Here is a 15,882-nt window from a genome sequence, read left to right on the forward strand (position 1 = left end):
AGTCCTAAACTCAAATAAATTGATGGATGGTATTTAGGTATTTACCATTTACTAAGAGGTTAAATAGCTATAAATCTTCTATAAATATCAAGGTTCACAAATATTTAAAAAATAATGAAATATATGTTCGTTAGCCAAGCCAACTAAGCGGACTGATATTGTCATAAGATTATCTCTCGTTAGGTTATCCATTGCTGCAACCATTTACATACTTGGTTGCTACAGACACTCGTAATAGGTGGGAGTACAAAAAACACTCAAAAACACTCACTTTTTGGGACTCAAAAGACACGTAATCAAATAATTATTCAGTTGGCAAGAAAGTTAAAACAAATGGCAGTTTTGTGAAGTTACAATAGATGTCGCTACACGCTAGGTATTTGGCGCCTTTTCCGGAATACAAAATTCCCGGTGGATGCCACCGCGATTACCACGTGAACACAACAGCAGTGTCCAATCAGCTGGTAAATCATAAAACCGCCCGCCCGCCTCTGTCTATTTACTCTTCCGTTATTTAAACTGGGCTTTGTATTATTGTTTAGATGAATTGTGATTATTTTGAAAAGACTGATTTGTGTGGGATTAAAATAATTATATCTATACAGTGATTTTAGGAATAAATAGTTAATTTGATTAGATTTTTCTGACCTTCGAAGTTAACCCAAAACTAATGTCGCCATTTTGACCATACAAATCGAGTTTTAGTAGGTATTTTTATTTTGTTTGGTCATCAACAAATGTTTAAATGTTGCTTTAGTGAATTGCGTAAATGGATGTTCAATTGCGAAGAATACGGAGAAAATGTCTCAGACGAATAGTACTGTAAATTTTCTTATACATGACGCTAATGGTTAGTAGCTACGATGAAGCATTTTCTATGTTATTCTCTTAAAGTTATTACTATGCTCGTTACATAAATTACTATTACGCTTATAAATGATAGAAGCTTCTTTCATTTTACTAAGACAATGCGGGTTTTTCCCGGCATCTGTCGCTTTAGTCTGTTTTTGTTGCCTCCTAATTTTACCAAATATTATATCATTTACGTTAGATTCTTTTCTTTATCTTTATTTCTATGTGTGTAGTTTTTAATTTGCATTTAATTCCGACATCCTGAACTCCTGTTTCATGAGTTGTTTGCTCAGGTTATGATCTAATATCATCATGCATTATTTTAGGGCAGCCTCAAATGGTGAAAGTTGTTCAAAACACCAGTAATCAATCTGTTGCTCAAATAAAAATTAAACCTAACCCTGTGAAAGTAATTAAGCTACCAGCCACCACTGAAGGAAACATTAAGGTATGTAGCTTCTTTGTGTATCAGCTATTTTTAATCTATTTCAATCATGGATCTCTTGGTCATTATAGATATCATTTTGTTAAGCATTTATTGTGTTTCATACATTATGAATACTTCAGTTCTGTGTCTATTTATTCACAAATTAACACACACACATTAGATGACACACCCTTTGCTTAATTAACTTGTTTTCTGCTACTAATTGATAACAGCCATTAACTTGGTATTGAATATCTTTCATGTATGATGAATATTACACAAGTTGTTGCAGGTAGTCTGATTTATCTTACTGCATGGTTACTACTTTCTTGAGAACTTAAAGAGTGGAGGCATTTGGTAGTTTTAGATTAACAGAATTTAAGGTTTACTTAAAGTGTCATTCATAGTTCCTTGCTAAGGTGCTTTAGTATTAAGTACCTAATAGAACTACAATAATAAAGTACAAATGTTATAGAACTCAACATTAACTTAATAACTTGAATTTGAAAGAAAAGTTCTTGGTATTCTTGTCTTAAAGTAGAGTATATGGTAGGGTAGAGGTAGTCTTTTCTTTGCAATGGGATCAGGCCAGCTAGTAGGGTCAGATTGTCCTCTCTTGTCTCTTCCCATAGCATGAACTGGTATTATGAAACCTTTATAGATAGGATATTTTTGTCAATTCCTGGGGTATAGTTGGACTCTTACTTTATTGGATATCTTGTTTACTCTTGCCACATGGCTCAAAAGTGCAGATATTGATACAGGCAACTAGAATACACCTGTCTCTTAATTAGTTAGATAGATGATAATATTTATTAGACTGATGCCTTATATAATTCACCACAGTGGCATACAATTCTAGATGCATATTCAATGTAGGTTTAAGTTATAAGAATATGTACCTACTTAGAGTGAAAGGATAAAATGATTATTTTTAATTACACATGAGTACATGGAAATATTGATTAATAATAATAAACACCAACATTGTCTGTTAGGTATTATTTGTCACAGTTTGCTATATTAATAGCTAGTCATTGACTCTTTTTCAGTTGTTAATGTATTACCAAATATTATACATACCATGCAACAACATACTACAACAACAATCAACAACTATCTATGAACTTCCTGAACTCCTCAACCAGCCCAGCCTCTTGCTTTAGTTTCCTCTAGCATATAAATAGCATGCAGGGGATATCATACACTGGCTTTTTAAGTTACTTTTAGAAGACCATAATGTTAGTAAAATCTTAACCAAATGGCATTGGTAGACTTTTAAACTATTAACCCAACTCCACATTTTGTATATCTAATAACAACATAAATAAATTTAACCATTACTGCCATAGTAGTCACATCCCAAAATAAGGAAGTGGTTAAACCTGAGTCCATCACCCTGGCAAAGGGCTGGATTGAGACTTGCATTCCTTCCAGAACTGAGCTTAGAACTCTTGAGCATGCAAGATGTGTATGTGTAATTTCAATAAGTTATTGGTGTGTTGCCTTGATTTAAACTTAAATCAACCACTTGTGTGGGAGGTGGCCTGGTAATGATATAACATGATAAATGTTATTATGACAATTAATAAAATTATTATAACTCCATGAAGCTTTGCTCTCAGTTTTACTGTTTTTATGGTGGTGTTTTTAATTGATTAAGTAGGTATGTTTAAATAGGTGGCACTCTCAACACCCAATAGTATTCAAGTTATTATTCATTATGAATCTTAATAAAAAATATTGGATATAAAGTTATGACATGAAACAGAAATTCTCTTGAGAATGATAATTTAAATAAGGTATTTTCTTTTTCAGACACCTGTGTACAGGGCAGTGAAGTTGACAGGCATTAAATGTACTTCAAGTAAGATATTTATTTACATTTGTGTTAAAACACATACTTATACTTAAATTCTTAGAATATGCTATTGTTCCTTGTAATGATATACTTACAACCAGCAAAGGAAATACTGCAATGAAATTTTATTTCAGAATTATTGCAGGTTCCTGTTGAAACTTTAGCAAATATCCAGAAGATAAAGGTTGAACCAAAAGATATTGAGGAGAGTCAGGTAATTAATTATTTTTATCATTAACATGTATAAACATAACAATGAGTCATGGTTAGCCTTCCGTTGGGCGTTGAGTAATGTTGTGATTACAATAAATTGAGTGTCAATGATTCTTGCAGTTAGGGTTAGACACAGTTACTGTTGTCACTAAGTTTTATTGTTTGGAAGATGATTATATCATCATCTTACCTTGGCTTTAAAATGTTTATAGTAGGTTCTTGGGTTATGATTATAGGTTTGCATTCAAAAATTATTGATTCACTTTACCTTTTAGCTTTCAGACTATATTTTACACATTATTATTTGTAGTAAATATAAATAAATTATATGTCTTTATCCTCTTATACACTTACAGGTTAGTGAAGAGGGGTTAACTGAATTGAAGTTTATACATCCTGTACCAGTATCCCTGCCTATTAAGTCTGAACACTTAGTGACAAGTACTAGTACTGCTAACCACTTCTCTACAACCATGTCACACACCTCAAGGAGGCGACATGACTCGGACAATGACCCCCCAGCTGAATAGTAAGTTAACTTTTATATTTCTATTGTAAACATCCATCTTGATGGTTCTAAGTCTGCATGTAAACAGATCTGTATTTTTGAGGTTAAGGGCTCTCAAAGAGCTGATGACATCATCCAATTATTCCAAAGTTCTTTGTATCTTCTGAACAGTTCTGATCGCCGAGTTTGCGTTCTGTTTCTGTGTGTTTTGAACCATAAGAATCCTTATAATTTATAATGCATTCATGAACTCAACGAACTCGCCTTGTTGTCGCATTACGACCGCGCTCTTTACTCTCCTTGCAATAATTCTGCAGGATTTATTTTGGCTTAATCTATACTTATAATAAATATGTAATATTATGATTCCAGCACTACAAAGCGACGTAAGCATGCAGACAAAGTTGGTAAAGGATTAAGACATTTTTCTATGAAAGTATGTGAGAAAGTCCGAAATAAAGGTTTTACTTCTTACAATGAGGTAGCAGATGAACTAGTGCTGGAGTTTGCAGCTGGAATGCATGGTTCGGCAGATAGCCAGGTAAATAGAACTTAATAGCACTTACTAATGATTATATTTTTAAAATATGGTATCGAAATTTTGAGATATTCTTAGTTCTAATTTTATCTATGGCCTCCCATTGCAGCAATATGATCAGAAAAATATCCGCAGAAGAGTGTATGATGCATTAAATGTTTTAATGGCGATGAATATTATATCAAAAGAAAAGAAAGAAATAAGATGGCTTGGGCTCCCCACAAATAGTGTACAGGAGTGCACAGCTTTAGAAAAAGAAAAACAATCTAAATTAGAGCAGATACAAAAAAAGACTCAGCAATTGCAAGAATTAATATTACAGGTATTAATTATTTCCTCTATAAATCATATTAGTTTATATTCATTGCAGTGCCATGTGAAGTACTAATAAAAATGTTTATTTCTAGCACATTTCATTTAAAAGTTTGATAGAAAGAAATAAGGAAGCAGAGAGTAAAGGAGTAAAGCCATCAGCTTCTTCAGCAATTCATTTGCCATTTATTGTTGTGAATACTAGTGATAAAGCTTTAATTGACTGCAGTATTTCTAATGATAAGTGAGTATGACTTCCTTTGACTTCCTTTACCTTATTTTGTCTATATTTGGTCTGTGCTTCATTGCAGTTTTGTATAATAAATATGTGTGTTTCTGCATTACAGGACAGAGTATATGTTCAATTTCGACAAAAGGTTCCAGATACATGATGATATTGATATCTTAAAAAGAATGGGTCTATTGTTTGGTGAGTGTGCAGTTTAATCATTTTAAATATATTGTTTATTTTAAAACAAGTTTTGTTTTAATTACTGCTTAAATCAAACATCTTTCAAACCTCAGGATTATTGCCTTTCTCATACAAATATTTCGTGGTGTTATTAAATTGAATAATGATGTGAGACAAATTTTCTTATTATATTTTATGCTTGTGTTCCAGGTCTTGACAAAGGAGAATGTTCAGAAGAAGACATAGAAAGAGCAAAAAATATGGTTCCAAAATCTTTAAAAACATATGTAGAACGTAAGTATTACATATTTTATTTATACTCTTTAAACTGTTACCAAATGCATAGTAAAGTAATGAGGATGCAATATAAATGGTGTAACACTGACCATATAATTACTTACAAATTCAAAATAAATATCGTTTATTTCGTATACTTGAGACAAAATATTTGAAATAGCCATAAAATTGAGTCATATAACCCTGCCTAGATATATAACCAGCAAATTAAATTGATATGAAGTAGTTGTTCTTGCGCGTCGTATAAAATCTAATACATAAGACCTGTTTTTAAGTGTTTACTTTATATTGATTACAGAAATGGGCAGAGGAGTTATAACAAAGCTTTCTACAATGCTTGAAGACGAGGATCTGGAGGATGAAGCCGGCGACGACGAGGAAGTATTAGAGGGAGAGGGTGAGATGGACGAGGAGCAAGATGAGGCTGAAGGCAATGAATATAGTGATGATAGCAGCGACGTCGATGTGTAGCGAGCACGCCGCGCGCACCACCCTGCGCGACATTTATCATTATTTTGTTTATATTAACTAGGTGTTACTGTTGCATGTGGGCTAAGTTTATGTAATACGCCACACAAGTTCAAACATTATATTAGCTTAAAACATATTTTGACACATTGTAATGATTTAAAACTACATTTAAAACAATTCCAATTGAACATATTATTTTTAATATAAAGAATTTGTATTCATAAGTTATGAATCATTTTTTATTATTAGCCGTGGGATTATTATCACTCGTTGATATAAGTCTTGTATAACTTAATATGTTCATTATTGATGGGAGTCAAAACCATGACATAGATGGCAAGGTGACTAGACTAATTTGCATCAAAAATAATTAAACTAATCAGTTGTAGTCCTTGTGGTACTAAGACTTGTATGCATGGTTTCTCTTCACCTCCATAAAAATTGAATATGTACTTATTTTACATTTGATGAACTTTGTCAACTATCTTACAATGTAACTTGACCTCTTCACTTACATTTTTTTATCATACCAAATGTGTGCTGTTGTTAAATTATGAAATGAATTCAAGAAATACTAGACTCATTGAAGCAATAACTGATCTCTGCCTATTTACGTATCACGTACAGGTTTGCCGCATTCCCTGAGGCAAAACAGTACATGATGCGTTATACCGCCACAGCGCTCCTAGAATGCTTACAGACATTTATATTCAAAGGGATGTCCAATCATTGTTTGTCAAATAAAATAATTTTGTAACTTTCAATTGGACTGCCTGAGATGTATTCATTTTGTGGTATAATTCTAGGTACCATTCTCATGTTGTTTTTTGCATTAACATAATCTATAATGTGATCTCCTATAAAAACAATGTGTGACTGCAAACAGTTTTGTTTATAGCAATAAAAAACAGTGGTTTAGTTTACATGTTTTATTTAGACATGGAATTGTTTTAATGATAAGTAAAATAAATGTCAAAAACTTTAACTTGTGTATTATTACTCATATTCTACATTCCTTAAGTAAATCACTTTAAATCGTCGTCATCAAAGAGATCTTCAAAGTCTGAAAACAAAAAAAAACTCATTATTAACATCTCTGCTGCTGAATAATACTTAGCACTCCAGTTAGTAATCAGAGCTACTCAAAAAATACTTTAACATGGATGATCATTAGTTAATTTATTCCTTGGATAAAAACACTGGTAGCCCTGACACATGAGGTTGTGAGGAGCATGTTTAGTTTTACTAAATATTGTCTAACATTCTGACGAAGGCTAATACATGTTAGAGACAAGGACTCAAACCGTGTCTATCTTGACTTGCAGTAGTGTCTAGATAATGTTCAGAGAGAAGAAGCGAGGAGCATACATTCTACAGAGTTATTGTAGTATTGACTTTAATCAGCCAGTCACTTCGGATTATCATCTGGCCCAAAGAGGTTTTGAATTAAATGGTCAAAGACCTTAAATTCCTTAACAAAGATTGTATAAATATTAACTTGTTTTTATAGGTTCACCAGAGTTTTCAGAATTCTGTTCTCATTAAATATGTAAACCAGAGTTAGCTGAATTCTGTTATTAAAATAGAAGCATGCATTACTCAAAATAATATTGATTTGATGATTTCCTGTAATAAAAATATATAAATATTGGGTGTACTACAATATTAAAGACTGTTACCATTAAAAAAGTCAGAATGCACAGCCTTCTCATTGGCGGCTAAGTCCATAAGTAGATTTGAGGGTCCACCAGCCTGTTGAATAAGAAAATTACATTGATATTCATTGCAATAATTCAAGAAAATACAATTACATAAAGACAATGATATAAACGAATTTATGTAATGTAGGTACGTAACAAATAATTCGACGAAATTTCTTCAAAATGAAAAGAACTATTACGACTAACGTAGGTAACGACTAAAACATAAATACATACTTCTTCTAAATCCATATACGGTCCAACACCTTCGGGAAACATTTCATCAGCTGCTACAGTCGGTTTCATTTTCGGAAATAAAATCTACTCAAATAGGTCTATTATATTCTATTTTGATTTATAGCAGGTACTTTAATCTTTGTTATTTATCACTAACTCACAACCACATTCGATAATGACAGCGACATTTAATTTGACAGTCTAGTGTCCAACCAATGTCAAAGAGTGATGTGAAGTGAACGCCAGATTGCTAACTGACAGTTTCGGTGGTGTCGGTGGTTTCGGTGCTGTTTCCTTTTGTTGGCGTTCGCTGATTCTTCATCAGAGTTGTAGTCGATTTTATAGTATGGCCCCAATTAATTGACTAGTGGTAGTTCCGTATTCTACCATTTTTAAATAGAGATAGACGTATATGTATCATAAAATTGTGAATAAAATGGTAGGTAGTTAATAATATGATAAATATAAATCCCAAAAGTAACTTGAACTTATAAATCCATACTAATATTATAAATGCGAAAGTAACTCTGTCTGTCTGTCTGTCTGTCTGTCTATCTGTCTGCTACTCAATCACGTCTAAACTACTGAACCAATTTGCATGAAATTTGGTATGGAGATATTTTGATACCCGAGAAAGGACATAGGCTACTTTTTACCCCGGGAAAATGACGCATTTCCCGGGAAAATTCAGAAAATTCAACGAAGTCGCGAAAAATCAACATTATAATGACATTGAATCAACGAAATTCCGTTGCTATGGCAACTGTTTTAATGGTGGATATGCCTATGCGCGACTTCGTTATACTAAGAGATATAAATAATTTTGAGAATATTTTTCATGAAAAAAAGCATATTTTATATCATCACGCTACGACCAATAGGAGCAGAGTAGGTAACAGTAAAAAGTGTTACAAAAACATGGAAAATTCTGACCCATTCTCTCTTATGTGACGCAAGCGAAGTTGCGCGGGTCAGCTAGTGTTATGATAAATGAATGATGATAAAGAACTTATAAATAAGTTTATGGACAGCTTTATGCAAACCATAAACACAAACGTAAAAATAATACGATTGGCCAAAAATCATTTCTGTGTCACTGTCAAACTGACAACAGTGACAGTTAACCGAAGGAAAGTGACATTTGAATTCATTTGATGAACAACAACAAGAGACACGTTTTTCTGATTGCCTTAGATTATCAACGAAAACGAAAGATATAGTGCCAGTTGTATAATATATAGTAAAAAAATGGTTTCCTATGAAAACAAACTAATACTGGCACCTATGGTGCGGATAGGAACATTACCCATGCGGCTTTTAGCGTTACGCTACGGTGCTGATTTGGTTTATACTGAAGAACTAATAGATTGGAAGTTCCTAAGATCTAAGCGAAAGGTTAACGGTAAGTAGTTTTCTAGGCATAATGTATATAAATAAATTAAAAGCCAGTAGCCAATCTAGACAGTGCATACTGTGATCAAATTGTTACCATAAACTTAACCTTTGATTTATTCGCATATTATTTTATTAGGTTTCTTTTTAGATTTTATCTATGTAGTTATATAATATAGTAAACTATCATTCATTTTATCTACTTTACTTTATAAACACTCCTATAAAATTTTGACTTTGTTAGAAATAACTATGAATGAAATGTGTATGCAGATACATCAAATAGTAATTAGGGCTAATGGAAAATGTACATAATTATTATAGTTTAAAATTATTTAAAATCCATTGGAAACTATCATAAAGTCTATGATTTCAGGCTTAATATAATACACTTTTTTTCAGAAACATTAAATACTGTTGATTATGTAGACCAGACAGATGGTACTATAGTCTTCCGAACATGTGATGAGGAGAAAGGCAAAGTCATATTACAACTTGGAACATGCAGTGCAGAGAGGGCTTTAAAAGTAGCCAAACTAGTGTAAGAATTTAATATGTAAAACATTCCCATTTATTTCAAATTAACTGTGTTATTATTGATAATCTTGTAAAATTTGCTTTTTCACAGAGAAAATGATGTAGCAGCTATTGATATAAATATGGGATGTCCAAAAGAGTTCTCTATAAAAGGAGGTATGGGTGTCGCTCTACTCGCTCAACCTGATAAGGCTCATAATATTCTAACAACTTTGGTGAACAATGTGTCTATACCAGTGACATGTAAAATAAGGATACTTGAAACACCAGAAGAGACACTGAAGGTGGTAGAGAAACTGGTGAGTTCAGGTATCAAAGCAATTGCCATTCATGGTAGGACTCGTGATGAACGACCTCAACATCCTGTACACCCTGATGTTATAAAATATGTAGCAGACCGGATTTCAATACCAGTCATAGCAAAGTATGTGTCAATGTAAAAGGTATCTTGTATTCCTTAAACATTATTAATATACTCAAATTTTATTTTTCTGTAATTCCAGTGGGGGATCAAAAGAAATAGAGAAGCATCATGACATTTACAAATTCAAGGAAATGAGTGGCTGTACAAGTGTTATGCTGGCAAGAGCTGCTGAGTGGAACTGTTCAATATTTAGAAAAGAAGGGCTCCTGCCAATGGACACAGTTATCAAGGAATACCTCAAACTTGCAGTTGACTATGATAATGCACCTTCTAACACTAAATATTGTGTACAAAATATTTTAAGAGATCTACAAGAAACACCAAGAGGGAGACAATTTTTAGATTGTCAAACTTTAGAACAAATGTGGTCAGTAAGATACTTTAATTTACATTCTGTAAAACTAGAATATTATATTAAAATAGTGGACTCATTTAAATAATGGCTGTTGGTTGTGTTTCAGTGCTATATGGGATTTAGGAGAATACTGCAAGGAAAAACAATCAAATTACCAGAAGTCAGGCATACAAGGTAGATGGCAAGTGAGTCCACATGACCTAGAACCACCACAGAAAAGGATTAAATCAACTGACACAGACATTGTTGGTGTTATACAAATGAAGGTATACTGACACAGATCAAGATATTTAAAAATTTGTATAGATCATATTGAATGATTTTTTTCAAATCGCCATAATGTGCTGCACTTTTAATAATTTTTATATTATTCCAGGTATGTTTTATTAGAGCTAATTTTAACGACCTGAATATGCCCAAAGCAAAACTACATGCCTGGGTTGCAAAGAACGGCCACAGACTACCTACCTATGAAACACAACAAGTGGAGAAGTTATTCCGCACAATTATAACATTCAATGACAAAAAGTATACATCATCATTTTGGGAGAAGAACAAAAAATTTGCTGAACAAGGTGCTGCTTTAGTTTGTATGTTTCATTTGGGATTAGTGACTGAGGATGATTTAGTTAAGTTTGGAAGCATAATAAAATGAGATTGAGTTGAATGACTTCTTGTATTCTTGTACTACATACATACAATCATATCAGTAACATACTTTAAAAAACAAGACATCAACAGTTGTTAAATATGACTTATACTCTTCAACCCCATATGATATATTACTATCCTCTAGGCATTGGCTAGTAGATGGAAACAGATAAGTCGCACTAAAATCACAAGTATACCTTAAATATCAATAAATTAAATTAATGTACATACATAACACTAAATTATAACAACATTTAGGTTTGTTCTTTCATATTGGCTATATTTTCAACTAGTTTTTGATTCAGCTCATCCAATTTAGCATTCAATATCTCTTGCTTTATTAGGTCTCCTTGAAGTTGTCGGAAGTTTAAGAAACAAGAGTGCGCATTTTGTAGTACTTCGTTTCCTTCTGGTAATTTGGCCGGTCGACTATTTAATTGTACAATATCCATATCAGAGATATCTTCTAAAATAAGCTGGGTGTTCGGAATATTTGGTACAGTGTACTTTTCCATCTTATTAGTTTGAAGACTTGAAGTAGCGCTGTAATTAGACAAGATTTAAATTATAGTGTTCTTGAAATATTACGTCCTAAGCAAATAACATTACTTAAAGTAAATAAAAACATAATAACCTTTTTTACAAAACACAAAACAATCCGTGACGTGACACAAGTTATGTCAATGTCAAAAAACTAGCAGAATGTCAGAATGTATTTTTTCACGTAGACACGGGCCCATCACCGGTTTTACTTTTTCGGTTGTTTACGGTTTTAAGTTAGTCGATTCAAGTTGAATACTTTTAATAATTTCATGTGTACTATTTTATTTCTAGACATTATGCTATATCCTTAATTATAAAATAATAATAATGTTATTTTTATTGATTTATTTTATACTCCGAAAATAAACATAATTTTCTCGGATTTTTAGAATCTGTTATCATCAGGGCTAGCTCAAACACGAGGTAACAGCAAAACCGTGCTCTAATATCAGAACGTATAGGTACATTGATGCTAATACAAACTTAAATAAAATTTACCTACGTGGTACCTTTGGTATAAAAAGTAGTCTATGTGTTATTCGAGGCTTCAGTCTTCATATATACTAAATTTCATCGTAATCTGTTCAGTAGTATTTGCGTGAAAGAGTAACAAACATCCATACATACATACATTCTCACATACTTTCGCATTTATAATATTAGTAGGATGTATTAAACTTCAAATGATTGAGGGCAACTAAAAAATATACAAGAAGACGGTTCTTTATTGACGGGGCACAGGGACACCGAGGCCGAGGACACGATAGCAAATCAGTGATTAAGCTAGATGCAGCATCGACCGATGCAGTCGGTAATCCGCCGATTACTGATGCTAAAGTACCGAGTTGTGTGGTGTTTTTTATGGTGCTCCCACATTGCCGTTAGAAAATGTTTAATAACGTTAGTAAACATTTAATCACAAATAAATTTTCATGTTAGAAAATGTTTAGTAATGTTAGTAAACATTTTATAACAAAACAAATTTTGTAGATATTCAAATTCGGAACTGTTCATTCTTATAAAATCTTTTAAGCAACCGTCAATACCCAAATCCTTGAGATAGTCTGTGGCACTATATTTTCCTCTAGCTTTTAGCGTTTGGCGCATCCAATAAGAGCGCTTTTTCTTCTTTTTTAAACAAAAAATAAAAGCTATTCCAATGAGCAAATCTTCTTCCATTTTCGTGTAGACGTCCTCGGCCCACAGTGGATCGTCCCCATACAAGCGGTTGGACATAGCATTAAAAATTGAAAAAGTATTTAATTCAAAAAAAAAATATATACAGTTGCATTACTCTATTAAGGAACTACAAAAAATGTTACTACGATTTTTTTATTTGACCAGTACTTTGTGAGCAATTCGATGAAAACTGTTATTTTTGTATGGAAATGGGCACAAAAATGTCTATATCTCATGATTCCCTCCTTGTTTCGATTTGCGGTTTTCACTATTGTTGTTTACCCATTTTATGCCACATTTTCTTCAAGGACACATGGTGCCCCCAGGAACCCCCTGCCGAGATATTTTACTTTTAGTAACTATACTTTTCATTGTACAACTGATGAAATGGAGGTACATTAGGTATATTTATTACTGAGAATAAGTCATCCCTGAGTAGTTCCTTAAATAACAGGTGCATTTGTGATTACTTTAATGACTTATGAACGCTTCGGTTGCCATACAACAAAAGCGTTAATGAGTCATTAAGTAAAGATTACCAGTACTTGCTTAATCTAATTAGTTATTGTAATTACATTGTTGACAGCCCTTAATCTCTGTATTGTTATTGGCTAATGACATCATTAGCTTAAAGAATACATTGCTAGTTGCATCCTTGCTGCCCTATATATTGAGTGTGTTTAGCAAATGTAATTTAGTTGTAATTATAACTTCTACCAAGTGTTGTCATTATGGCTTTCCGTGGGTTTTCTACTTATCTAGATCTTTACGTTGCGCTTCGTAACCATGAAGATCTTCGTGACTATGAAAATTTATTTAACACATTGAAATCGAATACTAACGTCCAGTTAAGTGAAAGTGATGTGACGGACCTCAAGAACTGGTGTCGACGATTTTGCTATCGGGTTTACACCAAATGGGTGCAATCAAGAAGGACAGTCGACAGGTTCATCAACAAGAACGAAGAGTGGTTAAATACCGCTATCGTTTGGCCAGATTGCTTTAAAGAAAATGTTGTTGCCACTGAAGAAGGAAATGAAAATGAGGCAGAAGAGGTAGTCACTCCATCAAAATCAGATGCATCAACTTCAACATATATATGTCCTCGCAAACGCTTTGAAGATTTATCGAGTAGACACAAGAGAAGACGTGTTGATGAAAATGTTGCTAGTTGCAGTCGTCCAGATGAGCTTTTGCATACTGTTGAAAGTATACTTAAGTCTGCCGGAAAAAATGATATGGCCAGAATAATGAAAAATTTGCTGGAAAATCCTGAACAAGTCTCAACAGTTTTAAGCGTCCTGGAAACTAAACAGAATCCTTCGCTTCGTGAAGTTCCTACTCACAAAGCACTTGCTCTTTACGTTCACTTGCAGTTATCCAAGTGGCGTTATATCACGCTTCGGGACTTTAGTTTGAAAGAAGGTCATGCGAAATACCCAAGTTACTACTTGTTAGTTAAAGAAAAGCTTAAATGCTACCCTGCAAAAGAAGACATAACTGTGACTGCAACTTCCGCAAGGATACGGATCCAAGCCCTCCTTGATCTCACAGTTAGAAGGCTGATCGGTTCACTTGAATCAAATTTTGATGCTGGTGAACAACTTGTGCTTCACAGTAAATGGGGTTTTGATGGAGCTTCAAGTCAAAGCATTTACCATCAAACGACAACAACAAGTGAACAAGACTTATCCAGTGTATTTATGGCAAGTCTTGTACCGCTTAAGTTAGTGACCTCTAGTGGAAGTATAGTGTGGCAGAATGATCGTCCATCGTCAACCACATATTGTCGCCCGATTTCATTCACATTTATGAAAGAAACGGAAGCGAATGTTAAGGCTGAAATGGAAATATTTGAGACCGAGATTCGTGAACGGAAACCGACTGATTGCGGCAATGCTACTGTTACGCACAATCTGTGGCTAACCATGATTGATGGTAAGGTGCATTCAATCATATCTGGTACATCGTCAGCAGTGTGTGATTTGTGCAAAGCTCGCCCAAGCGAAATGAATAACTTGGAAGAAGTGAGAGCTAAACCTGTAAATACAGATTTATACAAGCATGGATTTAGTTCATTGCATGCTTGGATTCGGTCTATGGAGTGTTTATTACACATTGCCTACAGAATGGACATAAAATCATGGCAAGCAAAAGGTGACGAAAATAAAAAAAAGTTAATGATAAGAAAGAAGCCATTCAAGAAGCTTTCCGAAGAAGCACAGGCTTACTTCTAGATGTTGTTAAGCAGGGTAGTGGCAATACAAATACTGGAAATGCTGCAAGAAGGTTTTTTGCAAACCCTGAAATGACTGCGGAAATTACTAAATTAGACGTTAATTTAGTTAGAAGACTCGCCGTTATTTTGCAGTGCATTTCCTCAGGCGAAAAAATTCATGTTAAAAAATTCAAACTATATTGTGATGAAACAGCAAATTTATTCGTGGAATTATATCCATGGTATAACATGCCATCAAGTTTACATAAATTGCTGATTCATGGATCACAGATAGTGGACCACTTATCAGTAGTGCCTATAGGTTTTTTGTCTGAAGAAGCATCTGAAGCAAGAAACAAGGATTTTCGTAAATTTCGAGAATGTCATACACGAAAGCATAGTAGCATCGCCACTAATGAAGACATTCTTCATAATCTGCTGTTATCTTCCGATCCTCTTCTCACCAGCTTACGACCGAAGATGACAAATAAATCAAAAAAGTCTTCATTTAGAGAACTAGACGATTTACTCATACGTGATCAGAGTGAATTGGAGTTCATTGACGTTTCAACTGATACAATTGCTGCATGTAGTGACGTTGAAGAAGATGATGACGACAATAATGATCATGATATCGTTATTGATGAAGATGAAGAAAATGTAGTTTAAGTCTTATAGTGCCTATTATTATTTTTAACAAGCAGGTTGTTTGTTAATTTCTTGTTTTTGTGTATTTTTTTTATTCTGTTCTTATT

At 33.4% G+C, this 15,882-nt stretch overlaps 3 protein-coding genes and 1 long non-coding RNA gene across 7 annotated transcripts; 2 read left to right on the forward strand and 2 right to left on the reverse strand.

Moving 5' to 3' along the window:
- The first annotated feature begins 349 nt into the window (after positions 1-349).
- On the forward strand, positions 350-6,876 carry Dp (transcription factor Dp). 4 transcript variants are annotated; one of them, XM_076136125.1, is made up of 12 exons: positions 407-464; positions 758-850; positions 1,179-1,300; positions 3,098-3,146; positions 3,275-3,354; positions 3,710-3,882; positions 4,234-4,402; positions 4,509-4,721; positions 4,807-4,955; positions 5,059-5,141; positions 5,334-5,417; positions 5,719-6,876. In XM_076136125.1, exons 1-12 carry the CDS (start codon positions 416-418, stop codon positions 5,889-5,891), a joined length of 1,437 nt encoding a protein of 478 aa, XP_075992240.1. In that variant the 5' UTR covers positions 407-415; the 3' UTR covers positions 5,892-6,876. The 4 variants fall into 4 exon arrangements, with proteins under 4 accessions (XP_075992243.1, XP_075992242.1, XP_075992244.1 ...); XM_076136128.1 differs by lacking the exon at positions 758-850 and having other exon boundaries at positions 350-464; XM_076136127.1 differs by having other exon boundaries at positions 386-850.
- Positions 6,806-8,063, reverse strand: LOC142987398 (COP9 signalosome complex subunit 9). Its single transcript, XM_076136130.1, has 3 exons — positions 7,829-8,063; positions 7,571-7,643; positions 6,806-6,954 (listed from the first exon to the last, which is right to left on the reverse strand). Exons 1-3 carry the CDS (start codon positions 7,895-7,897, stop codon positions 6,917-6,919), a joined length of 180 nt encoding a protein of 59 aa, XP_075992245.1. The 5' UTR covers positions 7,898-8,063; the 3' UTR covers positions 6,806-6,916.
- Positions 8,064-8,960: 897 nt separating this feature from the next.
- Positions 8,961-11,203, forward strand: Dus2 (Dihydrouridine synthase 2). Its single transcript, XM_076136131.1, has 6 exons — positions 8,961-9,230; positions 9,623-9,761; positions 9,849-10,181; positions 10,261-10,548; positions 10,643-10,802; positions 10,913-11,203. The coding sequence occupies exons 1-6, from the start codon at positions 9,077-9,079 to the stop codon at positions 11,189-11,191; spliced, it is 1,353 nt and encodes a 450-aa protein (XP_075992246.1). The 5' UTR covers positions 8,961-9,076; the 3' UTR covers positions 11,192-11,203.
- LOC142987400 (uncharacterized) lies at positions 11,194-11,882 on the reverse strand. The gene is made up of 2 exons (XR_012960518.1): positions 11,822-11,882; positions 11,194-11,730 (listed from the first exon to the last, which is right to left on the reverse strand). It is a non-coding gene; the product is annotated as an uncharacterized LOC142987400 (long non-coding RNA).
- Between the last annotated feature and the right edge of the window lie 4,000 nt (positions 11,883-15,882).

The sequence above is a fragment of the Anticarsia gemmatalis genome, chromosome 3, assembly GCF_050436995.1.
Source record: "Anticarsia gemmatalis isolate Benzon Research Colony breed Stoneville strain chromosome 3, ilAntGemm2 primary, whole genome shotgun sequence".
Lineage (NCBI taxonomy): Eukaryota > Metazoa > Arthropoda > Insecta > Lepidoptera > Erebidae > Anticarsia > Anticarsia gemmatalis.

Bases quoted from the DNA above. Each gene is read 5' to 3' on its own strand.
- Dp (XM_076136125.1), top strand. From the start codon at position 416: ATGCCACCGCGATTACCACGTGAACACAACAGCAGTGTCCAATCAGCT. The intron at 1,301-3,097 runs GTATGTAGCTTC...TTTCTTTTTCAG, and splicing joins CCACTGAAGGAAACATTAAG to ACACCTGTGTACAGGGCAGT. The intron at 4,956-5,058 runs GTGAGTATGACT...TCTGCATTACAG, and splicing joins TGCAGTATTTCTAATGATAA to GACAGAGTATATGTTCAATT.
- LOC142987398 (XM_076136130.1), bottom strand. From the start codon at position 7,897: ATGAAACCGACTGTAGCAGCTGATGAAATGTTTCCCGAAGGTGTTGGA. The intron at 7,644-7,828 runs GTATGTATTTAT...CTTATTCAACAG, and splicing joins CGTATATGGATTTAGAAGAA to GCTGGTGGACCCTCAAATCT. The intron at 6,955-7,570 runs GTAACAGTCTTT...TTTTGTTTTCAG, and splicing joins GCATTCTGACTTTTTTAATG to ACTTTGAAGATCTCTTTGAT.
- Dus2 (XM_076136131.1), top strand. From the start codon at position 9,077: ATGGTTTCCTATGAAAACAAACTAATACTGGCACCTATGGTGCGGATA. The intron at 9,231-9,622 runs GTAAGTAGTTTT...ACTTTTTTTCAG, and splicing joins ATCTAAGCGAAAGGTTAACG to AAACATTAAATACTGTTGAT. The intron at 10,549-10,642 runs GTCAGTAAGATA...GTTGTGTTTCAG, and splicing joins CAAACTTTAGAACAAATGTG to TGCTATATGGGATTTAGGAG.